This window comes from Manis javanica, chromosome 16, assembly GCF_040802235.1.
Source record: "Manis javanica isolate MJ-LG chromosome 16, MJ_LKY, whole genome shotgun sequence".
In the NCBI taxonomy this organism is placed as follows: Eukaryota; Metazoa; Chordata; class Mammalia; order Pholidota; family Manidae; genus Manis; species Manis javanica.
In genome coordinates, this window is record NC_133171.1 from 34728693 (window position 1) to 34755688 (window position 26996).

Here is a 26996-nt window from a genome sequence, read left to right on the forward strand (position 1 = left end):
GAAAAGATTCATATACAGTCAGAAATTGATGCTTTTTCCTTTTTTGAAAACATCTTTTTTCAAGAAGTTAAATTTGAAATTATCTACAGGTTTTCCACTTTCAAAGTTTGGTTTTTATCATTAGATCCACTGACATTAGAGTGGTCTATTTCCTATAAATCCGGAGTGAAGATTCCTTTAATGTAGGATAGTGTTGAGTCTGAATGAACCACTTTTCAAAACTTTGTCTCATTGTCTAGAGTACTTTTGCAAACAAAATTTTAAAATTCTTTCATGAATCTGATTATGTGTTTGGACATGAATTAAATACACACCTCTGTTGCATTGTTGGGGAGGTTTTAGTTTTGTTTAATTTTTAACATTTTGCAGTTCAGGAAATTTACAACTTACTTAGTAATCCTTTAAGATAATCAAAACTGCCATGAATCTTACGTTTAATAATATTATGTCCTCAGGATGCCAAAATAAGGAGTAAAAGTGAATAAAACAATCAGTTTTGATAGACAAACACCCAGCTTATTAAACGTAATTATTAAAATTGATTTGAATCATGATAAAAGCAGTAGGTAAGTGGCTGCCCTCAGGTGGTCTTTTATATATTAACATATACCATTTTTTAATGAATACACTCAATTATTTGCAAGAAATAGTCTGGTCTATAAAAGTAGTGGGATGAAGAGAGGTGCATGTGAGGTAGGATTTTTCAAATGTCATATACCATCTGCATATAACTGGATGGATGTGTTAGCACAGGGGCTAAGATTTAGTTCTTGATGTGATGTTAAATAGATGCTTTTTTCTGTATAAATGTTCACACTTGGTATCACAGATCTTCTCCCCATAAATGATTCCTTTATTTTACTAGTTCCACGACAAGATCGACCAGGTCCTGGAGAGCCTCGAACGCATCGTGGAGCTTTTGAGGCAGCCACCTTCTATCTCTGCTGAGGTGGAGAAGATTAAGGAGCAGATCCGTGAAAATAAGAACATGTCAGTAGACATGGAAAACCTACAACCATTGTATGAAACTCTTAAACAGAGGGGAGAGGAAATGATTGCTCGCTCCGGGGGCACTGACAAAGACGTATCTGCCAAAGGTAATGGTTTCAGAATAAAGAAGAGTTTAACTTTATTTTTAAAGCAACTCTAAATCCCATGCTGTCCACCGGCAGTCCAGTTGCATGCTAAAATACCAGATTTTTGAGACAGTATTACAAATATGTTTTGGGGGTTGTACATGTACATAAATCCATTGCTAATGTCTTCCTGTGTTAGTGAAGTCCATCAGTTTAATGCGAAGTGCAGATGCACAAAAAAAGCCACGTGTTTTCTGGGACTTTTAAGCCAGTTTTTTAAAGCATAATGCTAAGAACAAAACTAGGGATTATTATTTCTTTTTTTCTCTCATTACTGATTACAAACTATCTTACATCGTGGATGCTCTAGCCCATAGCCACAGAAATGACCACCACGACTACAGCCAGCCATATTAAAAATATGAGCTGGGGATCAAAAAGAAGAACATCCATATAAATTAGTGGGAATTCATGAAAAGAATGCTCTAGAAACAGGTACAAAATACATATCCTATGTTGTTATATTCCTGGGAGTGAACGGACATCTTTGTTCTTGGAGAGCATAAAGAATATACTTAAGTGGTTATTTCATACAGTTTACAACTGACAACTGTAAACTGAGGTCTACTTAGCTCACGTGTCTTTGAGCATCCACTTTTGTCAGAAAGCGCCTTGGTTCAGAGGAGCCAGACACCCTCAGAACTTGAATTTGTCTGGAATAGGCCATTGGGCCCACATGCCCACTAGAGTGGGGTCAACCAAACTTTGGTCTGGTTTTAGATACTTAACAAATTAAATCTGTGTGAAGTAAAATATTCTGCTTTATTGTTTAAATGGGGCTAACACATTGCCTTTTGGATATTGTTTTGCACCATAGCTGTTAAGGATAAGCTTGACAAAATGGTTTTCTTTTGGGAGAACATACACACGCTGGTGGAAGTAAGGGAAGCCAAACTACTGGATGTCATGGAATTAGCAGAGAAGTTCTGGTGTGATCACATGTCGCTGGTGGTTACCACTAAAGATGCACAAGATTTCATCCGGGATCTGAAGGATCCTGGCATTGATCCCTCAGTGGTAAAACAACAGCAAGAAGCAGCAGAGGTAAGCAGAAACTCCCATTTAAAGTAAAAAAAATTAGTTACAGTATAATGAGACCTGGATTCCATTGGTAAATATTCAGAAGTACTCTGTTAAGATTTACATTGGTTCCAAAAGTGGAATGCATAGTGATACCGTAGGAGACAGAAAGTAATACCCACTAATTTCCCTTTAGAGAGTGTATATTTTTTAAGTTTCTCTTCATCTCCACTGCTTCTGCCTTATTCCAGGGCCTTGTTCTCTCTCTTTCTCTCCCTCGCCCTCTTTTCGTGGCTGCTGAAGTGACCCAGAGCAGTCCCTCCCTGCAGAGCCCCTTCCTTGTCAGGCCTCTAGCCCTGCTGCCATTGGTTTCTCTAAGCCTGTTCTGTCTTGCTGCTCAAAACCCTTCAGAGGCACCCACTGCCTCCCGAATGAAATCCTGACTCCCTGGAGCTGTGTGCTCGCTTTTTACAGCCCAGCCTAGCCTAGGCCTGTGTTTCCAAAGGCTTTTTTTTTTTTTTTTTTACTGCTTCTATATTAGAAAATGGCTTTTCCCAAAACTGCTGTGCTCTTTCTAGCATATATATTTCCTCACCCTAATATGTTCTTCGTGCCAGCCCTCTGGCAAATTTCACTCCAGCTTCAAGGTTCAGTTGGATTATTACCCTCACATAAAATCTTTTTTTATATACTTAGCAGAGTTAGTCTCTTTGTGCTCCCACAACACTTCCTCAAAGGATGCCACACATAGTGAAACATCACTGGCTATACCTCTGTCTTTCCTAAAGGGCACTGTGCCCCTAGAGCAGAAGAGCCCTATCTGTTTTTCTTTGTATCCCCAATGTGTAGTTTAGGGCTTGGTACATGCTTACTAAATGTTTCCTGAATGAACAAATATATTTAACCAAGAAGACAAGGCAAGATGGACTCTTGCATTGATGTCATCACTTTTTTAAAGTTTACAAACCCTGGGGAAATGACCTAAAACGTAAATCCAGACCTAGATTACCCTAATTCTATTAACAAATACATTAATTTTGCATGAAGTCTTTGAACTCACATTTTACTCATATTTAATTGTATTATTTTTTAAGATTCACTCTCTCATAGCAACTTAAAAATATGCAGTACAGTATTACTGACTGTAGTCACTATGCTTACATCACATCCCCAGGACTTACTTATTTCATAACTGGGAGTTTTTACCTTTTGACCCCTTCACTCATTCCTCCCATCTCCCAGTCCCCCACCTTTGGCAACCACCAATCTATTCTCTGTATCCACGTGTTTGAGTTTTCTGGGGGGAGGGGAATAGTATTTTTTGTTTTTTTCTTTTTTTTTAGATTATCATATCAATTTAAATGTATATTGCCAAACTATTGGGTTTGAAAAACAAAATGTGTTTCTATGCTTTTCATTGTTATTGATACTTAAAAGCACTTATTCCAGCATTTATTAAATAGAATTATTTCTTAAACATTATTTAACATTTAACATTTGTTACAAAGGATGCTGTTTTTTTCTATAAAATATTTATTCTGCTCTCTTTGCATGGTGAAAATACTTATTGCAGAAACCTAGAAAATAGCAAGATGAGAATAAAAACTGATCATAATCCCTCTTCCTAGAAATAACTACCATTACTGTCGTGTGCATCTGTTCAGTTACACTGTGATTTTACTTAAGGCTCTAAGGCTGTCATTTCTCATTCTAGTCCATAAGGGAAGAAATAGATGGGCTGCAGGAAGAGCTGGATACAGTTATCAACCTGGGTTCTGAACTCATCGCTGCATGTGGGGAACCAGATAAACCCATTGTCAAGAAGAGTATAGATGAGGTACAACTAGCATATTTTCTACTCTTAACAATAATTTTTAAAAAAATTTTGTGAACTAAAGCATATTTGGTAGAAGGAGTTGAAAACATATGATCCTAACAGAGTTCTAACATTTAAATTTCAGTTACATTCAGCGTGGGATTCTCTCAATAAAGCTTGGAAAGACCGGGTGGACAAACTGGAGGAGGCGATGCAGGCCGCTGTTCAGTACCAGGACGGCCTGCAGGTGAGGGCTTTGCCGCGTGGCTGCTGGAAGGAGGGGTCCTCAGGGATTTCCACAGACTGACACACGCTGGGCCCGCTAACGCCACCCCAGGGCTGCAAGTGGGGATTCAACTGCCTCGCCTACTTCACTTCATGTTTTGTCTTTTGAGAGATATTTCTGACACTTGAGATCAGTATAGATTTCTGTATACATCTAAACACATTTTTAGACACACATCGAGTATATTCTACTTTGAAATTTTTCTTTCAGTAAAAGTAAGTGTTCCCACACAGCATTTTTCATAAACGGCTCAGCACCAGACAGTGAAATGGAACTGAATCTGAGTTCTGTTCTAAAGTTGAGTGGAATTAGATGAAAGGAATAAACACTATCTAAAAATACCACCAAGTTTAACTAAAGTCAGGAGTAAAGAAATTTGATTCGAAGCCAGCGTTCTCAATGAACTAAAATAGATTTCTCTTTTATTAGGTCATAATCCGGTATGTAAAATCTGTTTTCTTTTCCATATATATAAAATTCCTTTTAATAGTTTTTTTTCATCTACTTTAAAGGTTTTCATTCAGTTCATTAACAATTTTTTTAGGTGTTTTTATTTTTTTAATTAAAAGTTTTCTTATCAGTTGAGGTCAACTCAGGGATATTTCTCTCTCTCCATACCTTCCTAAACTTTTATTTCATTTCCTAACAGGCTGGAAAGAGTTTAATCTTTTATCCCTCCTACCATATGGAAAAAGCCCTTCTAAGTATTTCCATAACACCAAGCAAGTATTATTTTTAAAGCTCAGATGAGAACATCCTTTCCTTTTTATTATGCCTCTCCATTTCTATATTTGTAAAAATAAATATCACAAGTACGGCTCTATGCCAGCTGAGAAGTGTTTTGAACTTTGGAAATATATTAAAAAGTCACTACAAATAATACCTTATAACTTTCCCTTTCCGTGTCCCCCATCTTTTTTTAAACCAAAGTGATAATTTATTGGTTAAGTATCAGTGGCCAAAACTAATCAGGTTCGAGCCGTCACTCTGTGAGGCCAGATCATGATTTTCACATACCTTTGGTAAGTCATTGAGTTGTGCCCGCTGCCATGGCTGGAGATGGTATAGCCACTCTTACAGCCATTTGCCCTCAAGAGCCAGGAACCGGAGGAGGCCCCAGGCTAGACACCATGACTTACACAGTTTCGTTACCACTGCTGGAAAACAAGGTCCGTCACGGGGTAGTAGCATCAGCTGGGGAAATGACTGGCACCCTGATTTAGTAAAGGGCTGTTAGGGCTAGCTGTAGTGAGAGGCTCCAGAGATTTCAAAATTTGATTGTAAAGTAAAGTAAATTTTATTTCCCAGGTTGCTGCTTAAGTTTTTTGGGTTTATTAATGATAACAACTTTGAAATTCAGATATTTTCCAAGGTTATTTCCTCCTGCTGTTCAGATGTGGCAGCTTCATTAAAGAGCAGAATACTTTTGTGCATTCAGTACCTGGAAGAAATATGAGTTGTGCCTTTTTAGAATATTATATTACCTAAAAAGAACAGGGAAAACAGGAGATGCTGTCATCTGTGTCATAATTCAGACTAATGGTCATAATGTTAATTGTTATATGTGCAGGATTTTAATGCTAATATAAAGAATGCATAGGGTTTTGTTGGGCTATATATTTTGCTCAAGTGCCAGACAATATACTTGCTTACTTGAATAAACAGATGGAATGGGTTTCTCTGTATATTTATACATGCTCCATGAAAGAGCATGGAGAATTCGATTCCATGTGATTCCATTTCTAAAACTCATTCAAATGGACTTGTTTTGAAAGTTCTTAATATAAGATTCTATACAGGAAAGAATATTCTTTGCAAACTTGGATGCAGAATTGGCTTACATCTATTTCATATATTTCATATATAGTTCTATTTCAACTGTTATAGTATATTGTTGCTTTTACTTTTTTAGTTGAACCATCTTAACCTTATATTAAATAGTCCCATTCCATAATATTTTTGTAGATTTACAAGTGTACTTTTCTGTAACACTTGAGATGTAGCAATTTCAGACATAGTATTATAATCACACGTGGACTAATGTGTTTTTCAGGCAATATTCGACTGGCTGGATATTGCAGGTGGTAAATTAGCTTCAATGTCTCCAATTGGAACAGATCTTGACTTCGTTGTCAAGCAGCAGATTGAAGAGCTAAAGGTATGGGGTGGGGAGCTAACTAATTTAGCAAAGACTGCATTTTTAAGTTCTTGCTTCATAGGATTCTTTACACAAATTTATTTTGTGTAATTGAAGTGTAAATATCTTGATAATGAAACTAGTTTAATATAGTGCCTGCACATAATAAGCAGTATATATATGCTCATTAAATAAAGGGTATAAAATATTAGTCTTATTAAATTGATAGCTGTTCATTAAAGAAAAATAAAAAAATACAAATAAGAAAAAAGGTGGCCTTTTAAAAAGCCACCCCAAATGTTATGTTCCCAGAGGCAACGCTTGTAAGACTTGATTTACAGACTTTCCAATGTCCTCATGTCACAGCAGGTTGAGTTTTGCGGGAGGGGGTGTATTTATTCCCATGTTGATCATCCTGTGAAGAAGTTTCATAACTATTCAGTACTGTCATTGTCATCAGTACACATACAGCAACATTTTTCCTTTCTTCGTTATGTTCAGAGTAATTCATTTCGTCTAACAGGCTAAAGAAGCATCCATGGTGTAATCTCGTTTCCCAGAATGTTTGTTTTGTGAACGCTTGTTGTTTTCCGTCTGCTCTCCTCTGTAGTTTTTGCTTTTGTGGTTCTTGATCTCCAGCTGCAAAAATGGCTGGACGGCTTCCTCTTTGAATCCCTCTGTGCTGATGATCATTTATCAAAGTGGGATCAACCGTTTCCTTCCTAATTTTAAGTCCCTCTCCACAGAGATATCACACCATTTTCAATAAACTCTACTAGATTTTATACAAAGTTATTATTGGGCTTTAAAATTGTATCATTTTCATCCCTAAGTGTGATGTAGAATATTCTAGAAAAATTTTTTTTCTCTTCTGAGAATTTTGCTGTTACCATCATTAGATTGAGATTTTTTTTCCCCACTGTATCTGGTCATATAGTAAACACATGGTATACTTTATGTAAAATTGTTGGTATGGAGGAGAATTGATTTTGGACATTTATGTATATCTCAGTGGCTTTCCTAGAGCAAGCTGGTTGGGAGAGCTCTCTCTCTGAAATCAGGTTGTCTGAGATCATATTCCAGTTTATCTACTCACAAGCCAAATAACCTCAGGGAAGTTACCTAACTGGTCTCATTTCTGTGTCCTTTGGTTAAATTGAGGACAAAACCATTTTCTTTTTAAGTTTGTTGAGCATAACCTGATGATAGCAAGTGTTCACTGTACCTGAGTTGTTATTTTTTAATTACTACATTGATAGATTCTTATTCCTCTTAACCTCCACTCCCCCACACAGGAAGTGTGAATTGGAATCAAAGTTTAACCTGTAGAATTTCTTTTGTTTAACGTTTTTATTTAGAACAAAGTGTCCTTATATATATCTCTTTTTTTAAAAAAGCAATTTAAGTCAGAGGCCTACCAACAACAGATAGAAATGGAAAGACTGAAACACCAAGCAGAGCTTCTGCTGAAGAAAGTAACAGAAGAGAGCGACAAACGCACTGTTCAAGACCCATTAATGGAACTGAAATCGATATGGAATAGTCTGGAGGAGAGAATTATCAATCGACAGGTAAGTACTAAGACTTTTTATTTTAAGAAATCATCAAAGTTCAATTTTACATGGTCATGTAAACTGATTATTAAAAAATGAAATGAATGATTTTGTGCATCAACTTTTGAGGCCCCTAAATTCTCTTGTTTTACTGGCACTCTTGCTGCTTCTCACAAACCGTTTTTAACCACCAAGAATTTAAGCACCCAATGTGAGGATACAATGATCACACTCCATTGGATATGCTTGTGGAACGATGCATCACTGACCAAAAAAAGTTGATTTTTTTTTTGCCCTGTTTCATAAGTGTATGTCATTCATAAATGGGTGTCTTCCTTACTATTCTTCTTTGTAGCATAAGCTGGAGGGTGCTCTGTTAGCACTGGGGCAGTTCCAGCACGCTCTCGACGAACTCTTGGCCTGGCTGACTCACACCGAGGGCTTGCTAAGTGAACAGAAACCTGTTGAAGGAGACCCTAAAGCCATCGAAATTGAACTTGCCAAGCACCACGTACGTAGCTGTAATTGCATGCTACACTTCTTCTCTGTGTCTTTCTAGCAGCCTCAGAATTTTTCCTGTATGTCTGTTCCTCATGCGTTTTTCACGTTTATGATTTTAGCACAAGTTCATATTCGACATTTGTTACTGAATGTTAAGCTACTTAAAACATGCTTTTTAAGAGCTTGTCATCAAACTATGTTTCTTATTCTTCAAGGCTGTTATCAAAAACAGAAAGGAGGGGAAACTTCTGGCTAAATTATTAAGGCTGCATGGCAGACACTGAAGGTTTCAGTCCCTGATTTTCCCTGTTACTGGATTAACATAGAGTCTATTTATGCTAGAAATAGAAATTGCAGGGATAGCCTAAAGCCGTAGGCTCTGATGTCCCAGTGCAGGTTGTGTGTGTGTGTTTTCGCTTTGGTCCCCCTTGTCTCCACGTCCTCTCACTTGCTGCTGATTTGGCGTGCCTCACACTTCTCTCTGTGTACATCTCTCATTCTGTTGGGCTTTGTCCTTTTGTCTCTCTTTTCATTGGCTTTCTGTGTCTTAGTCCTTTTCTTTCTTAATCAGTTTTAAAAAATATTCATTGTATTAAAAGCTTTTGAATGTCCTGCAGTTGATCTAAGGCTAATTTATAAATGGAAATGTTTATCTTAAGATGCACAAAACAATTTTATGATGTTGTCATCTTTGTGACATTTGGTTGATAATTTTTAATAGAAAATTCCCTATATTTTAAGTCACTAGGCTTAATGAATCAAAGGTTAGTCTTTCATAGAGGGTTAGCATTCACATGAATATTGGTATCTGATTTGAGGTTAGTGCCTAAATTCTAACCTTAAGTAAGTTTTCCTTGATTATCAAATAGACAGTCTTTGATTATTTTATTTATTTATTAACATTTTAAGAGAAAAGGTAGGTTTGGGGCACTTTAATATCATGATACCCAGTTTTTGACTATTTCTGCTTTAGTCTTCCATTTTTCATATTTTTATTCCACAGCACTTGTGCCCTAATGTAAATTTTCTTTTTCTTTTACCTTGTTCCATCTATATCTTTTGTCTTTGTCCAACCACATGTGATTAAGCAATTAGAACTTATTTTGCATAGTGAGTATTTTTCATTATTTCATGTCTATATTATACCTTTGCTAGAAAATTAATGACTGGTCAGACTGCATAAAAACAAAATGGTTTATTCTCAAATTGTGCATTTATAGTATTTATGTTTTCATAAACTTGGCAGTTGTCTCAAAAGTAACATAGAACAGTGACAGGCACTTTGTAGACTTCAGTAAAGTAGAAAAATGAGGTACCCTGATACAATTATCTTGGGGAGGGGGTGAACAGCAATTTTCATTTTTGTTCATCTGTCTTTGAGCAGTTAGAAATGGCTCCTTCTCTCTCTCTTCTCTTCTCTTTCTGTCTCTCTAAGGGAAACTCAAAGGACTTAAAATGGCCTGTACAGTCACTGAAGGAAGAGAGGGAATGTTTCCATCGCTCTCTTGCTTGCTTCTCCTAGGCTCTGTCTTATGTGGCCAGACTTGATCATTTAAAAAATGGAATTTTATATAATTTTGTATTTTGATCACACAAATATTTAATTCTTACCTTGGAAGGTGATTCGTACTGTTAACAAATCAAAGTACATACTTTTTATAAAGATCACTCCTTACTCGGCTGCTTGTGTAGCTTTTGGAAAACCCTCCCCAGAGGCCGCAGAGAACGAGTAAATACAGAGAAACAGGGATCACAGGCAGTTAGCGCCCTTCCCTGAAAATCCCACCTGGTCTGCGTTTCCCTGCAGATGTGGGACGTCTTGCACAGGATGAGGGATGCTGGGCCCTTTCCTCTGGCCAGCCCTGGGTCAGTGAGTGTAGGGAAGGATTACCATCAGCTCTCACTAACATTAGAAGGAAGGTTTCCTGTTTTCCAAAAATGTAACCACAGTCTTCTTGAAAGGGAATTACTGCTAAGCTGTATTTGTTCTCTAAAGTGTAATTCTTTTTCAGTATTTGAAATTGATTTTTTTCTTTTTAACTTTGGGATTGCTTTCCTCACTTAACCATTCTGGTCCCTATGTTCATGCATTTAAGCATTATTAATCTATTCTTATATTTCCACTGTATAAAAAGGAAAGCACTATTTATTGGGATCTGTAGTAAGTATTTTGTATTTTCTAGCAAAGAACAGCTAAACTTTGAAATGCTTGAGTATCGTTGATGACAGTAAATCTCGTCCCCTTTAGTGTTAAGGGATTCCCAAGATTCCTGCCAACTTAGTCGTTTCTTCTAACACGCTTGTAACAAGAGAATATAAAAGAATACTCTATGATATCTTTTCCCTCTTAGAGTGCTAATTATAAGATATGACACTTTATATCTTAGAAATATAATGATTTTATATTTGAAAATGGGTATACAGAAATAAAAATATCTTTTAAATTGTTCACTTTAGACATGAAAAATAAGTTCACTTAAAATGAGCTTGAATCAAATGAAAACTTTTAGTACTTTTTCATTACAACCTCTGGATACTTAATGTCCTCAACTGCAAGGTTATTTAATAAGAAGAACTAGCAAATGTTCCCACATAATCATTTCAGAGGATGTTGGTAGACAGAAGGCATATCCAGGAAGGCTGCAAAGTTAAGGGAGAAGAAGTACGTTTTTTTAAAATTCTTCCTTAGTATTAAAATTCTGTATGTATGATGTTCATGGTTCAGAATGTCTCATAACCAGAAAACACAACAAATGTGTTAAAAGCAATGTTAACTCAACAAGAGCTAGCAAACAGTGTTGTCTTAATATTTTCAGGTGCTTCAAAATGATGTATTAGCCCATCAGTCCACTGTGGAAGCTGTTAACAAAGCAGGAAATGATCTAATTGAATCAAGTGCAGGTGAAAAAGCAAACAACCTTCAGAACAAGCTGGAGATTTTGAATCAACGCTGGCAAAATGTTTTGGAAAAAACAGAGCAAAGGAAGCAGCAGCTGGATGGTGCCTTGCGCCAGGTGCATGAGAATGCAGTGGGCCCCTCATCCACGGGGGGTGCGTTCCCGCGGGTGCCTGACACCACCGATAGTACCGACCCCTATATGTACTTCTTTCCCCTATACATACACAGCTATGATAAAGTTTAATTTATATTAGGTACCATAAGAGATTAACAAGTATAATCATAAAATAGAACAATCATAGCATATACTATATATAATAAAAGTTATGTCAGTGTGGTCTGTCTCTCTAAAAATATACACCCTTCTTGTTGTGATGATGTGAGATGATAAAATGCCTGCGTGATGAAGTGAGGTGAACGATGTAGACCTTGTGACACAGTGTTAGGATACTACTGACCTTCTGGTGATTCATCGGCAGGGGGACCATCTGCTTCAGGCGCTCAATTGACTGTGGGTAACTGAAACCTCCAGAGGTGAAACCGTGGGTCAGTGGGGGCCTACTGTATATTCTGGAACTTTCTTTAGTCTTCAAGACTAAAATAGCGTGGAATTCCTTCACTGATTTACATACACGTGTTTAATTTTTATACTTCAAGGAGAGGAGTAAAAGTAAGTAGGATAAAAAGCAGAGCAGTTGAGACCTCAGCTCTCTAGCTCTTAGTGTAATCGTCTTATCTGCTGAGCTGTCCTGATGCAGAAAGGCACGGCAGACCCCGAGGCTCCTGCTGCCCGTAAGAGAGCGGAGAGGGGCTTAGGCTGGCGTTGGTTAGACCTTGTTTATGCTTGGCAGTGGCAATGTTTGTGGCCCAAACTTGAATTTTTTAATCGCTCCAGGCCAAAAGCTTCCATGGTGAAATTGAGGGTTTGCAACAGTGGCTGACTGACACAGAGCGTCATCTGTTAGCATCCAAGCCTCCGGGAGGTTTGCCAGAAACAGCCAAGGAGCAGCTTGACGCCCACATGGTGAGTACATTAGTTCCTACAGCTCTAGCCTCAGACGAAGAAACTGACCGTTTTGTGTGGGCCCTAGTGATCAAAAGAAATTCTGGGAGAAGGTTTAAAGAATGTATACACAGTTTTACAGCAGAAATCTCTGTCTAGACACACCATTTTTTGATTGATTTTTCAAGCTGGAACCTTTAGTTCAAAGGTTACTGTGTCAGTATACGAAAAGGGGGCTTAGAAGTCCAAACTTTTTCTAGAAGCAAACTTTCCCCCATAAAATGATTAACTTGTATGGATAGTAATATGACATTGTGTAAATTATGAACTGTTGTGCCTCGAGTGAAAATAAAAATCCTACAAGTAATCAGAATTCACTTAAAAAGTTATTGTCATAAGCATGATATACCCACCTTGTTTCATGGAAGGCTGGAAAATTGTTCTTCTGTTAAAACAGTTACTTGTGTATTTTAATGTTGATAGGGCTGCATCTCCAACTTCATAGCTATACTAGGAGGGGCCAAGAGGAGGCCCCCGTCTGAACCGTCCAGTCTGGCGCACTGTGTCTGTGGGCCCTTCCCACCCAGATTCCGTGCCACTGTCAACCCTTAAGGAGAAGGAAGAAGAATTAATAGAACTTGAGACCCTGGCTTTTTTGCACAGGACTATGGACTGACAAATTAAATTTGGACTACCTTTGATTTATTGACATTTCCTATTAATTTCCCATTGTAATTCAGCTCAAAGTTCTAATAGAAATCAGTCCGTTTCAAATTTTGAAAACGAATCATCTTTTACATTAAATTTGAATTTGCACCAGAGTTTTTCAAATATTCAAATGTCGATGATTAGTATTTTAGGAAATAAAAATAGAAGTACTTGGAGATTTGGCAAAATAAATGGGTCATTCATTGTTCATTAAAGTTTATACTCTTCAGTGGAAGTGTACATATTAAAACTACATATTTGGAAGTAATTTTGGATTTGGTGATTCGGAAAGAAAGTAACTATCTTGTGGGTGTTGTGAAGAAATGTAACAAGGATACCATCTTACTCATTTCACAATTGCCATAAGCAGTTTGTAAATACTATTATCCAGTGTGGAATTTTCTAGAAACCTTTAATAGATATTCATTGTTTTAGAAAAGGGCTGTTTATATGATTTTGTATTTTTAACTGTTGTTTTTTTGGTGACACAAAAGACCCATTTTGGTTGAAAAAGTAAATGACAAAATAATAGCACTGCTTTTCTTTCTTTTCCATAAAACCTGACTGACTCCCAGATATTTGCTTACTTTCCTGGAAGTACCTGCATAGCTATTAAGAGTGTTCATTAAATAGAAGTTTAATAACTTCTTGACCAAATATGCTTGGAATTAGTATCTAATAACAAACACTTTAAAAATGTTAACTTAGAAGTTTTCATGTAAAAAGTTGGAATGCAAAGAGCTTATCTTTAGAATATTTTACTTGTAGAAAAATATTACATATCAGCTTATTTGGGTTGAATAGGATATATAAAATAAATTTGCCAGAACCTGACATAATATCCCAGATTATAGAAATTTCATGATACAAGGAATTCTAAAGTTTTATTGATATTTTGTAATACTGTTTTAGCAATTTTTTTTTGGTTGTATTAGAAATGAAGGAAAGTAGAAAAACTGGAATATTGCAGTTTCAAGAGATATATTTAAAAGTCTTGCTTTAGGATTAAGAGCTTTTAGTAGGTGATAGTATATGTATGTTTAGAAAGTTGTCTTTTTTTAAGGTTTAAGAAATCACAAAGTTTTGAGATGACAAAAATTTGGAATTAATAGTGATGGTTGCACATTCTTATGAATATGCTAAAAAATACTGATGTGCACTTGAAAATGATGAATTTTATGAATATATCTTAATTTTAAAAATTATGAAGTTAAGTGTTAGATATAGAATAAACAGTTTTTCTGTGGTAGCTATAATTTGACCCACCAGAGTTTTTAAAATATTCAATATTTTAAAATAATTATAATGCAGTTATAATTGAATCAGTAGAATAGAACTGGTCTAAATTTTTTACACAAATGTAGGTGTTATTTTACTGATCTTAAATTCTGAATTTGTTGATAGCAGTTTAAAAAATATTCTTTGTAGAAAAAGTACTGCATCCCAGTTAAAAGCTTTAAGAATGTTATAAAGGAAAATAATACTCATAGTGTCACAGTTTGGCTTTTGTGATTCCAAATTCTGAATAATCAACTTAAATGTCTCACTATATTGGGTCTTTGCTTTCAATCCCCTGTATATCTTCAGAGTATGAAATTAAATTATACCAAAAAATATTCTAGTCATTGTATCATAGTCTCAGGAGAGAAACCATTTCACAGAAGAGAAACTGAGGCTCGGGGAGGTTAAATTTCTTGCCTAGGGTCACAGAACTGACTGGTTACTGTACAGTGAAAGCTTTCTTGGTAACATTAAAAATACTTCTCGCAAACCTTAGCGTGCTGGAGTGGATTGCCATTGATAGCGCCATTTCTGAGTTTGCTTGGTGGACAGGATGTAGCTCTATATTTAAGTGTTGTTTCAATAATAATGAAAAGTTTGAATGTGTCAGGGTTATTCTTTGTGCTAGATGGTGATGACTACATAATAAGAGGCTTGAAATTGATGTACTGGATAAAGGATTCTTAGATTTTATTCCCTTAAAAATGATATAACTTGGGGGGATATCTCTGTTTAGGAAATCTGTGCTGCCTTTGATGTTAAAGAAGAAACATATAGAAGCCTGATGCAGAAAGGCCAGCAGACGCTTGCAAGGTGCCCCAAATCTGCAGAGACAAATATTGACCAAGACATAAATAACTTGAAAGAAAAATGGGAATCTGTGGAAACCAAACTCAATGAAAGAAAAGTATGTGCCTTAATTAATATAATAGAATGAATGTTTTGGTGGTTTTGTTTCATGGGTTTTGCCTTATCTCTGAGTAGCATCATTAGTGAACAGTCTGTTGATCCATGTTTTAATGATCCATGCTTAGATTTTCTTTGTACATGTAGAGGTTACATGGGGTCATTTGAAAATTGTATTCTGTCTTAACACAGAAGAACAGAGTTAAAGGAATCTATTCAAACACAGATAAAGGTATATCATAGATCAAGTTTAATAGGTAACACTTTTAATGTATGTAGGAGAGAGGAAGATGATTGTTTATATAATAAGCACTTAACAGAAGTCCACAAGTAAGGATTAAAAATTACTGTTTAATACCCTAAGAAAAAGGATAGGCTAGAAGTACTAGATTATATGCCCTTATTGACAGAGCATAATACATATTTCATAGTATTTTGGCACCAAAAATTAATCATATGAATGTCAAGTTTTATTTCTACACATTCTGTTTAATAGTTGTGTTCTGGAGTTAATTGCCCCCAAACCACAATTTCAGTGTATATTAAATTGTTCTTTTTAGCTGCAGTGAGATGCTTCTCGCTGTATTAAAGGGTCTTGGTTTGCCAGTATTTTAGTGAAGGCCCACTACGTTCATGAACTGTTTGGGTAATACAGATCATGCATAAGTAAAATGTGGATGGGAAGCGCATCTGCCAGAGAGTGCTTAAACTGGTGGGGGCAGGGAGAGAGCCTTGAATATCGTCAAGTACCATAATAATCTGTCTCTGCAGACTAAACTGGAAGAGGCCCTCAACTTGGCATTGGAGTTCCACAGTTCTCTCCAAAACTTTATCAAGTGGCTTACCCAGGCTGAACAGACCCTAAATGTAGCTTCTCGGCCAAGTCTTATCTTGGACACAGTCTTATTTCAAATGGATGAACACAAGGTGTGTTGTAACTCAGATGAGTAATATTCTCATTTCAGACTTTTTAGACAACAGACTGTTTTAATGTCAGAAGCATGAATTTGGTAGTTTGAAAACTTAATTTTGTCCTTTGAAACAGTTTGAGCTTATGACACCAGAAGCATTTTTAAGATTAATCAGCTTTCCCTTTGTTTCTAATTATACCCCTTTTTTTGGGAAAGGTCTTTGCCAATGAAGTAAATTCTCACCGTGATCAGATAATAGAGCTGGACAAAACTGGAACCCACCTGAAGTATTTCAGTCAGAAACAAGATGTTGTCCTAATTAAAAATCTACTGATCAGTGTACAAAGTCGATGGGAAAAAGTGGTTCAACGGTTGGTAGAAAGAGGAAGATCCTTGGATGATGCAAGGAAGAGGGCCAAGCAGGTAGACCTTTGTAAAAATTTCCTGAGCTTGACAATAAATCAGTTCTACCTGTTTAAATATACATTGTGTCACTAAAGTACCTTTACTGCAGACTGCATTAGGTGTAACATGCATGCGCAAAGCCAGGGTATTTATTTCCTAAAAAGACCTGCGACCTAAGTTTGGGTGATGACATTGTTTTTTGACCTGGCAGCCACTTCAGGCCCTGGGGACTAATCTTTAAACGACTGATTGATTATTGCTTGACTTTGTCAAAGGGCTGTTATCATTAAGGCCCCAAGAGAGGCCCAGCGTTTTTGTTACTGGGTTGGTTGATTTTCTCTTTCTCCTTTCCCTCCACTCTGTAGCCAGAATAAGACATCATACTTTATAATTATTGTATTGCTACCTTTTGTTTAATTCCCCAGCCAAACTTTCTTCACAATCAGCTGAGAGAGCCAGTTTTGTGACAGGGCCTATTCTGTGTCTGTGTTGGCTGTTACTAGTATTCCATTCTAGACTAACACAGAGAAGAGGTAAGATTATGTGTCTCTGTACTCCGGGAAGGAGACAGATCCACCCGCCTTGCTTGGCTTATATTTTTTGAATTCTACTAGAAATTTTATTATAATATTGCAGCTGTATTTTGCAGTGACTTGTCTTGCCCCATTCAGTTGCATTTTCTATCACTGGATTTGGACTTCATTATTTTGGGGGAGCTCAGTTGGGTGATGCAGAATATACAGAAGTTAAATGTTTCATTGTTTAAAACTATCAGCATAAATTTGTTAAAGGCTTTAGAAATGTCAAATCACATTGTTACAGGGTTACATGCCATAGATCCCTTTTCTGAGTGGGATGTGTGATATGTTCCTTGTTATAAGTGAGTCTCTAGAATAAAGTCAGTCTCTAAAATGTTTAAGACAGTATTAATGATGAACCTGATATTTTCTTTCCACATATGTAGCAGTGTTATTATAGTGTAGGCATTTCTTGAATTATGAATGTCTAATTTATGAAAGTCTCTTGGATGCCAGTAGTCAGTGGCCCACCCTCTTGCTTCTTTCTCCAGTTAGTCAATTTTATTTTCTCATACTGTCTAATTAACTTTATAAGGATTTTCTACTGTTTTTGATGCCAAAAGATAGCATTTCTTCTGTTTTATCTGGCTTAAAAGTAGTTTTGAAAGCAGGGCCAGCCTTAAAACCTGTGCATTTATATCACTAAACTTACCATTGTTATAGCCTATATATTTGCAGAAAGTCTACCAAACACCATGACTAGCTGTTTCTTTAATTTATTTTTTACTATCCTAATATCTCAGTTTTGGGCTCAGATGTTGATCTCGTTCTCCAACTTTGGTAGTCCACGTGCCTGTTACAGCCTTTGGTTCTCATGTTCGAATGGGTCAGAGCTGCGAGAGGGGTGCACAAGGAGAGCAGGTCCGATGAGATGCCTCTAGTGGGCCTTTGCAGCTGTGTGGTTGTGTGCTCTTATTGTTCTTATTGTTAAATGTCCTTTGTTATTTCATCGTTAATGTGCTTTGATATAAAACAGGTTTTGATTACATAGTTTTGTTATGTGTACATTCACTTAACTTTATTGTGAGAAAAAATTTATAGCCAGTTCCACAATTTGGCATCCAAAAAGAGTACACAGGGAACACTAGTTCTCTGTGATAAACAGGAAAGAGACTGGTTGAAATCGAATACGCATAGCACCAGAATATTTCAAGATACCAAAAAGAATTACATTGTTAGAATTCAAGGGTTGTGGGTGCTCTTACATATCATAAAACCTATATATATGTGAGGCACAGGCATTCATTTGAGGATTTTGATGGCAGCAATAAAGATGTCAGACTACCTTTGTATTAGAGTTGGAATGGCCTCTTTTTTGTTCTTGTTCCTTTTCAAAACCAATTTATGAACTTTATCCTTCCCTCTCTTCCTTTTGTTCCTTTTTCTTAACATAGGAATTAAACACCTTAGGAGTAAGCTCAAGAGACATCTCTGGACAAATAAAATTCTCTGAGAGTTTACATTAATTATTAAGCAAAAGGAAAGGAGGGCAAGTTCTCCCTAGTGCTCCCTAACTGTTTCTGGGCTCATTCCTATTTTTATTGAAGTTCATGTGTTTGAATGCATTACAGCGAAGTGACCCTGGGACGTGGCCACAAAAGCCAAGCACTAACTAGACACTGCATAATCTGCTGATGAAACTATTATTATTTTCTTCTTCAGAGGAAGTTTTGACTTAATAACTTAACATTTCCACGAATATGAATTTTCTATTTGAAAAACAGACTTGATTTTAAACATAGTAAGTATACCAGAAAGTTTCCTGGACAGAGACATGAATCTCTTTTACAGTTCCACGAAGCTTGGAGTAAACTTATGGAGTGGCTGGAAGAGTCAGAAAACTCTTTGGATTCTGAACTGGAAATTGCCAATGATCCAGACAAAATTAAAACACAACTTGCACAGCACAAGGTGGGTCTACAATTAACAAAAGCCTATTGTGTCATTATATATGTCAAGATCACTTTTAAATTGTCACACAACTGTGTATTTAGTCAGCCCTGGAGAAAAAAGGCTGTCCAGTGTGTACCTACATTACATGTAAACCAGTTGCCCTTTACACTGGCGAAGTGGCAGTAGTATCTTTACTCTGGCTGTTCCATTATGATTCCAGGGTGAACAACTGGTAAGAGAAAACATTCAGCAGTAAAACTGGAATCTTCCACAATATAAAGCATATAAAGGATTTGTAGGGTATCCCAAGTTTTCACCACTATCTTGTCCGGTAATTTCTTTCATAGACCACATACCATGTAGAAAATAATTCTATATTAAAATTTAATATGTATTTTGCCATGTAGATTCTTTCAAACAATGCAGTGGGGAAAATTGGTATTTTGTTGTGTGTGTATATGCGGGTATATGAAATTCCACTCTGACCCTCAAAGACACATGGCCAGTAGCTTCCTTGTGCAGACTAGAAGATGTGGAAATGTTGTATTTTGTATTTTCTACTACATGGCATGCAAAGGGCATTCCTCCTGTCTTCCCCACCTCTTTTGAATTTCTGTTTATAAATCACCCTCAGGGTGAGGAATTGGGTCAAAGGAGAGTGGCTTCTGCTAACGCTTTTACAATTTTAGGCTTCTGCATGTAAGTCATCACTTGAAACATAATATTTAAAAGACTGGAAAATCTTGGGGCGATGTAAGGTTCATCATCATTGGGAAATTCTGGCCGTCACCTTCATGCAGGTCGGTTGCTCCCATCTTTCGTTCTAATTGACCTTAAGGGGTCATGATCCTAGAAGGATGGAAGGAAGCATTGAGGGTCCACTCTTTGGCTGGATGAGGGCTTTTGAATGGCTGCTTCTGCTGGCACCCTCTGCCTGGGAGCTGTCCCACACAATACTGGCAACACAGTGATAGCGAGCAGCACCTTCCTTCCCCTCTGAGGGAGAGCTGAGAGCCTCTTTCTCAAAACAGAATGCCAGATTTGAACTTGAACTTGAAGAGGTGGTGTCATGTAGTCTTACGAATGTATATTGCATATTTAAGTTGGAGAATCCTAGAAATAAGAATATGTGAAGAGCCCCATCTAGTGTGACCTGTTACTCAAGTCAACCATTTCTCTGAAATGTGCAAGACACATACAGCCAATCTTAAAAGAAGTCTTTTCTAGTCATCATTTGGGTGCTTTCTGACCTTAAAAAGTTTTAATCTATCCTGTATTCAACTATTACAGTTATTAGGTGTCTGTTGTGTGAAGAAAATCTGTCAATACCGTGATTCTAAAACTAACATTCTCTTTAAAATAACATGGAAAAATAATAATTATAGAAGATAAAATGCAGAAAGTGTGATATTATAATGGTATTTATTGCTAAAAATTGCCAGATGTAGCTGCCACCTATTGCAAGACAAAATAAGTATTTTAGTCATAAAATGTCTACATTTTAAAGGCAATAAAAACTTAATTATGTAAGTATAACCAAGGTTATTATGGAAAATTACCCATTTGTTTAACATTTCACTATCTGGGATGACTCTAAGATGCTACCAGAGTTGAGAATCATTGTATTAATGTTTCCATGATATTTCATGAGCTCATAAACGGCCTGTTAGGTTGACCTTTCCTTCTTCTCATCCCTGAGATTAAATATTCAATAGTGGTTGTCTCAGTCTTTCTATTACGTACCTATGAACACACCCAATATACAAGGTGGTAATGAGAGGCCTACAGACATAATAGCTCTCTGCTCCAGAAAAACCTGTGCTTGAGTTCGGTAGAAGGAAGAGAATTCACCCCCCATGCACGTACATAGACACAAACCTGGTCAACAAAGTGTAGATGCCATGTTAACAGTGTAACTGTTCAATCCTGGAAAAATAATTTGTGGATCTTTTTGAGACTCTGGTTGGGCATTAAAGTCGTGGGGAGGAGAGGTATCAGCTCCCCAAATGGTGTGAATAGAAAGAGCAATAGGTCCAAACACAGGAATCCACAGATCCAGTGCTTATGTGTCCCTTCTCCTGGCTCACAGATAAAATCACATGTAACATTGTTGTGAATATCTGAAATGTGTGAAAATAAATCTGTTTGGACAATAAAAGCCCTGTAGTAAATGTATGCATTATTGAGTCACTCTGTCCACACTGCACCTATAGTTACAGAGCATTAACTACATTTTCCTCTCCAAACCCTTGGGTTGTTCAGTAGTTTATTAGCTATTACATTTTATCAGAACTAGTATGCTATTTCTGGTTTATAACCACAAAAGATTCGGGATTTGTGTTACTTGGAAATATTTTCTGACAAAAGTAGGTGCTCTTAGAGACAGACGCCTGGCTTCTGAGAAAAATAAACCCTTCGATTTACAAATCTGAAGTTTCTTTTCTCCCCTGTTGTGTTCTAGAGTACAGCAATACTACACTCTGACTTGATTATTTGCTGATGTCTTCCAGAAAAGTTTAGACTCCATTTATTAAGGAATGCCTCTTTTAATGTCTCTTACCTGTTTATTTATTAGTCCCAAGTAGAAACACACATTGTTTTCTTGTTAAATATGTAGGAGTTTCAAAAATCACTGGGAGCCAAGCATTCTGTCTATGACACCACCACCAGAACTGGGCGTTCTCTGAAGGAGAAAACCTCCCTGGCTGATGACAACCAGAAACTGGATGACATGCTGAGTGAACTCAGAGAAAAATGGAATATCGTCTGTGGAAAATCTGTGGAAAGGTAGAATGTTCCTTAAGACAGTTTGGTTACTTTGTAGGCCTCTTTCAAACACACGATAGTGGTGCTTGGTGGGAACATTTTTGGAGCCTTTCCTTTGCCTGGGACCTTCTGCTCATCTGTAATAAACTCACTCACATGGTTCCTGCACTGAGAAGGCTTTGCTGTTCATTATTATTTATTTTTGACCTCTCAGTTCACTCAGAACTGATATCCTTCTCCAAGCCTCAGTCTTCTCACACCTGACTAGAGCAACTGCCTTCTGACTGGTCTCCTCAGGTCTGCTTTGTCCTTCTTAATCCACTTTCCATAATAACTACTAGGATGGTCTTTTAAAATTGTAAATAGGATCTTGTCATTCCCCTGCTTTATTACCCTTCAAGCACTTAACACTGGGTGTGAACTAAAACACAGGCTGCTTCATGTGGCCTGTGAGGTCCTGCTCTGACCCTGCTGTTCCCTTCCACATTCTATCCCCCCTTTCCAATCTCCTTTCTCATGACACTTCATCTGTGAAGGCCCTAAACTTACTGCCAAATTGTTAAGTATTTAAGAAAGCAGTATAGTAGTAGAAGACTTCAGATATCTTAGAAATGTTTTCACATTTCTCATTGATTTTGTCAGTATTAAGATTAAATAGAATATTATATTCAGTTGTAGGGAACTTCATAATGAGTTTTTTTTAGTTGTTAGTTTTTAAGAATCTTTAAAATTTACACTCTCAGAAGGTTATATTCTTTTAACAATATCATATAAATGTTTTTCATTTACGTTACATTCTTGAAAAGATAAAACTGGTGATGGCAAACAGATCCCTGAATGCCAGGGCTTAGAGATGGGGGCTGGCCGTGCCTATAAACAAACACCAGGAGGGAGATCTGGGGAATGATGCAACTGTTCTATGTCTTGGTTATGATGATGGCTATGTGAACCTGTCCATATGCTACAGTTCATAGAACTGTATACCCCAGAAATGTAATAGTTTAATACACAAATCTGAAAATAAATTTTAATTAAAAAGTCCAATTATTCTGAAGAAACTGAAGGGTCAGTGATTTCCAGAGGTGTGATGGGAGAATTTTCCTGGAACAGGTGCCGTGTATTTAAAGAATAAGAGAGAAGTTTGAAAAGAAGTTTTATTTTCTAAGGAAAGCAAAGAAACAGCCATGAATACCAGGATGTTGTTTTTCCTCTTGAGTTCTGCTCAGACTTCATGAATGAGTTTTACATGTTTGGATATACAGTGTGGTTTTGTTGCCCAGACTGATTTATCTACCTTTTTCTTCAGACAAAACAAGTTGGAAGAAGCCCTGCTATTCTCTGGACAATTCACAGATGCCCTTCAGGCCCTCAATGACTGGTTGTATAGAGTTGAACCCCAACTGGCAGAAGACCAGCCTGTCTATGGAGACGTTAATTTATTGGTTATTATGATCGAGAATCACAAGGTATTGTTATCTGGGACATTTTATTGATCTCATTTGATAATTCTGAGTATAGAGGAAACTGTAACCACTTAGCCTTTTAAAATCTAGAGACAATGTATCATACTATGCAACAGTCTTTAATATTGAAATATGTGTACATTTGAGCCAGAATCAGGAAACCAATTTTAAAAGTGATACAGGAAAATTACTTTAGGATCAGTGAAATACTGTTGTTTATAATTACCATATCTAAAATCTTTTAGAACTTGGAAAGTGAGTTCATTGTCTGGTTCTTTAAAACATGTTACAAGACTGTTTTATTGTCTTTTGTTATTCACATAAATAATGATGTGATATGATTTAAAATTGTTCATTCAGTGGCCTGGAACTTGGGCATTGCCTAAGTGTATGAATTTGTAACTTGATCTATGACTTTCCTTTTTTTAAAAATTGTGTGAACCTTGCCCACTGAACTACAGTACATGTATTATGAGGGATTTGATTATTACTTTAAGAAAATTAGTTTCCTTGCTATTTGCTGATAGGTATGTTATGCTAAACTATTGTTCAAGCCAAGGTAATATTCAGGATGTCCAGGTAATACTGAGTGTAACACCCTATATTATGATGAAATGCTGTATTACAGCTTAAAGAACCCTAAAAAGAATATGAGGCATGGCACTAATGTAAAATGGTTGTATCAGGGTTGACTTTATTTGCAAATATCTTACAGCATTGTCCTTGAATTCATGTTATATTCCCCCTGTCATTTTTTGAGTTCAGAAAATTTATTTCATTTAAAAATGTTCTCTTTATACTTCCCTGGTTTTCCCATTTTTATCTTACTGTTCTTTTTAAATATTCGGTCCTTTTGTAGATTTATTTCCCCTTTTCTGGTTCTATTCTCTCATTATATCCATAAAAGAGAGTGTGTTATATTTTCATATTAACAGAAAATAAAAGAATAGGTGAAGAACATTGATCAATCCCACAAAAATAAAACATTGTAAAAATTATGTAGCTTGCTTATATTGAGACAAATGTTTTGTGCATGATTAATACAAACTTTTCCATTCCCTGGCATTCATTCAATGAGTAATGAATAGTGTAATGTTACTTTTTACATAAATGCCATTTGTATAATCTCACTGTCTAAATATTTACTCCGCTAGGCACTTGCCAGGTTTTTTATATATTGAAGGTCATCAAGAATGAATTAATCATTCAGCATTAGTAATACAATTGGAAGGCTAAAGAAGTTTTAAGTATACAGAGTACATTGGAAGGTCTAATCAGAATTGTTGAATTAGTCCTATCACAAAATGAGTAGACAATGTATCTTCTGTGCATGTGTGTGTGCGCGTATATGTGTACGTGTGTCTGTTACCTACAGGCACATCTCGTTTAACACCATTAGAGTGAAATCAGCAAAGAATTCATCACATTATGTTTGGATTGTTCTTGATGGGCTCACTTTTATGATCTGATGATCAGAATAGAAAATCATGGACATAGCCAAAATTATAAAATGTGCTTGGTGATATCCATTTGATGATTTTTTTTAGAGAAGTAGTGAGTTAATTTTAATCTACCTGTAAGATTGGTTATTTGGAAGATCTAGTTGCATATACAGACTCTTGAATCAGAAATGAAGTACCCTGGATTCATTTCTTGGATTAAGTCTGTGGCCAAAAGAAGTCAGTTTAACTCATAACACATTGAAATTCATCAAAATTAAGTGGAAAGGAAAAAAGCTTTTCTTCCAAGGTGACAGATAAAGATTTAGGTCTCAAAAATTTGGCATTATGGGCTGGTATTCAGGATGCTGTGAAGGACAAAGGCATCTTATAGAAAAAACGGGCTATCTGCCAACTCCCTGTGGTATTCCTCTAAGACCATTATCTCTAAGACCCTGTGAAGTGCCCCAGGATTGCTGAGTTATTTGTTAGTCTCTTAGATACGTTTACTAATTATGAGTAGTGCTGTAGTCAGCACAGAGTTGGCACGCACACTTATGTTTGAGAGGAAATTGAGACACCATATTAAAGAATGGGGAAAAAGGATTTGATGCTTTTTTTTTTGTGGACTTCAAGTAAAGAAGGTTGGCCACCACTGTTTAAATCCAATATGTCATTTAAAAAATAAGGCTATTCAGGGGAGTGTCACAAGATCGAACAGCCTCACCCAGGAGTTGTTCTTTACAGTGTTCTATCCACTGGGAGCAGTGGTCCTGTCCTCTGTGAAAAATATGGGTCATTACAGTGTGGGTCTTGGAGATCTATACGTGATGTTAGGCACATGTGTATTTCAAACAGTATGTGTTACTACTGCGGTTTGGTTAATTTAAAAAATCAGTTTTTATAAAAATATGGTCTTCTTAGGTCTTCCAAAAAGAGCTGGAGAAGAGGGCCAGAAGCGTGCAGGCCCTGGAGCGCTCGGCCCGAGAGCTCACTGAAGGCAGCCGAGACGACTCCTCCTGGGTCAAGGTCCAGATGCAGGAGTTAAGCACACGCTGGGACACCGTGTGCGCGCTTTCTGTATCAAAGCAAACACGGCTGGAGGCGGCTCTGCGTCAGGTACAAGTCACGTCGCTCACAGCGGGCGTAGTGTGGGAAGGACCCTCTCCGAAGAACCGTGAAGCGCCTCCCTTCTTAAGCAGGACAGCCGTGGAGAAGGAAGTTCTCAGCATCCTTGCCTCGGCCCTCCTCCCAACCCCGCTAAATTACTCAGAGAGGGAAGTTCTCTCACCCTCACGTAAAAGCGCTGCTTGAGTCATCTTGGGCCATTTTTCAGCTGGGATGTGTAGCAGGCTGCCATTCATCTGAAATCAGATGGTTAAAATGGAATTACTCTTCATAGAGGCCTTTTTGCTATATTAGATGTTTCTCTTATGTTTGTAAAATGCAGCACCGTATAGCTTTATCTTTTTAATGGGAATAATGTGCAATTAATTTAATCAGTTTAAATGTAAGACTGTTGATTTCCCACTGAGAGGAAGCATCTGCTATACTGACAAGCATATTTGGGGCTCCTTTTTGGGGTGTGTGTGTGTGTGCCCACCATTAGGCGGAGGAGTTTCACCACATGGTGCACCCCCTGCTGGAGTGGCTGGCAGACGCAGAGGAGACCCTCCTTTTCCATGACGTTCTCCCAGAGGATGAGGATGGTCTTCGGACTCTCATTGATCAGCATAAAGTGAGTTACGTGAATGTTAAGTAAAACTCAATGAGAAAAAATAAACAAAATAGGCAAAACAGACTCATGACTGCAAATAGCAACTGCCTGAATATTTTCCTTCCTGAGAAATAATTTAAAATTCAGTACATATTAGAATTTATCAGTGTCCTCCTTGCTTTCAGAAATGTGTCTCCATGTGCCCACACATGTATGTGTAGCTGTCTTTTTGTTTTCTTTGTAAAGAAGGTTGTTATTCTAAAAATCTGTCCTAAAATCTATTTCCTCTAAGAAAGCACATTGATTTTTATAGGGGGTTATTTGGTTTCTGACAGAATTGGTCAGTTTGTTGCATTTTTATGTGCATTTCAAAGATGAAGCTTCTTTAATGAGCAGTTTGGCATTTATAAAATTACACCATTAGGACTGTGAGCTAATAATTTGACCTTTGTAAGCAAGACAAGCAGGTAATTTAACAACTGTCTTCAAATTTTATTTTTAAGCCTCTGCTTATTCTGTTTTTAATCAAGAGCCATCTTAAATTCTTTTGACAAGTAGCTCATAGTATAAATTACAAA

The 26996-nt window shown here is 36.9% G+C and overlaps 1 protein-coding gene across 28 annotated transcripts in view; it reads left to right on the forward strand.

Moving 5' to 3' along the window:
- Positions 1 to 26996, forward strand: part of DST (dystonin) — a 397695-nt gene that overhangs the window by 349953 nt on the left and 20746 nt on the right. For all 28 annotated transcript variants that reach the window (XM_073224747.1, XM_073224742.1, XM_073224734.1 and 25 more), the window contains 17 exons: positions 866 to 1097; positions 1954 to 2180; positions 3871 to 3993; positions 4118 to 4219; positions 6312 to 6416; positions 7793 to 7966; positions 8304 to 8459; positions 11266 to 11463; positions 12244 to 12372; positions 15077 to 15247; positions 16018 to 16173; positions 16374 to 16580; positions 18932 to 19051; positions 21651 to 21820; positions 23106 to 23265; positions 25626 to 25820; positions 26311 to 26439. In XM_073224747.1, coding sequence (XP_073080848.1) covers positions 866 to 1097; positions 1954 to 2180; positions 3871 to 3993; positions 4118 to 4219; positions 6312 to 6416; positions 7793 to 7966; positions 8304 to 8459; positions 11266 to 11463; positions 12244 to 12372; positions 15077 to 15247; positions 16018 to 16173; positions 16374 to 16580; positions 18932 to 19051; positions 21651 to 21820; positions 23106 to 23265; positions 25626 to 25820; positions 26311 to 26439 — 2754 coding nt within the window. The remainder of the gene's footprint in view (positions 1 to 865; positions 1098 to 1953; positions 2181 to 3870; positions 3994 to 4117; positions 4220 to 6311; positions 6417 to 7792; positions 7967 to 8303; positions 8460 to 11265; positions 11464 to 12243; positions 12373 to 15076; positions 15248 to 16017; positions 16174 to 16373; positions 16581 to 18931; positions 19052 to 21650; positions 21821 to 23105; positions 23266 to 25625; positions 25821 to 26310; positions 26440 to 26996) is intronic.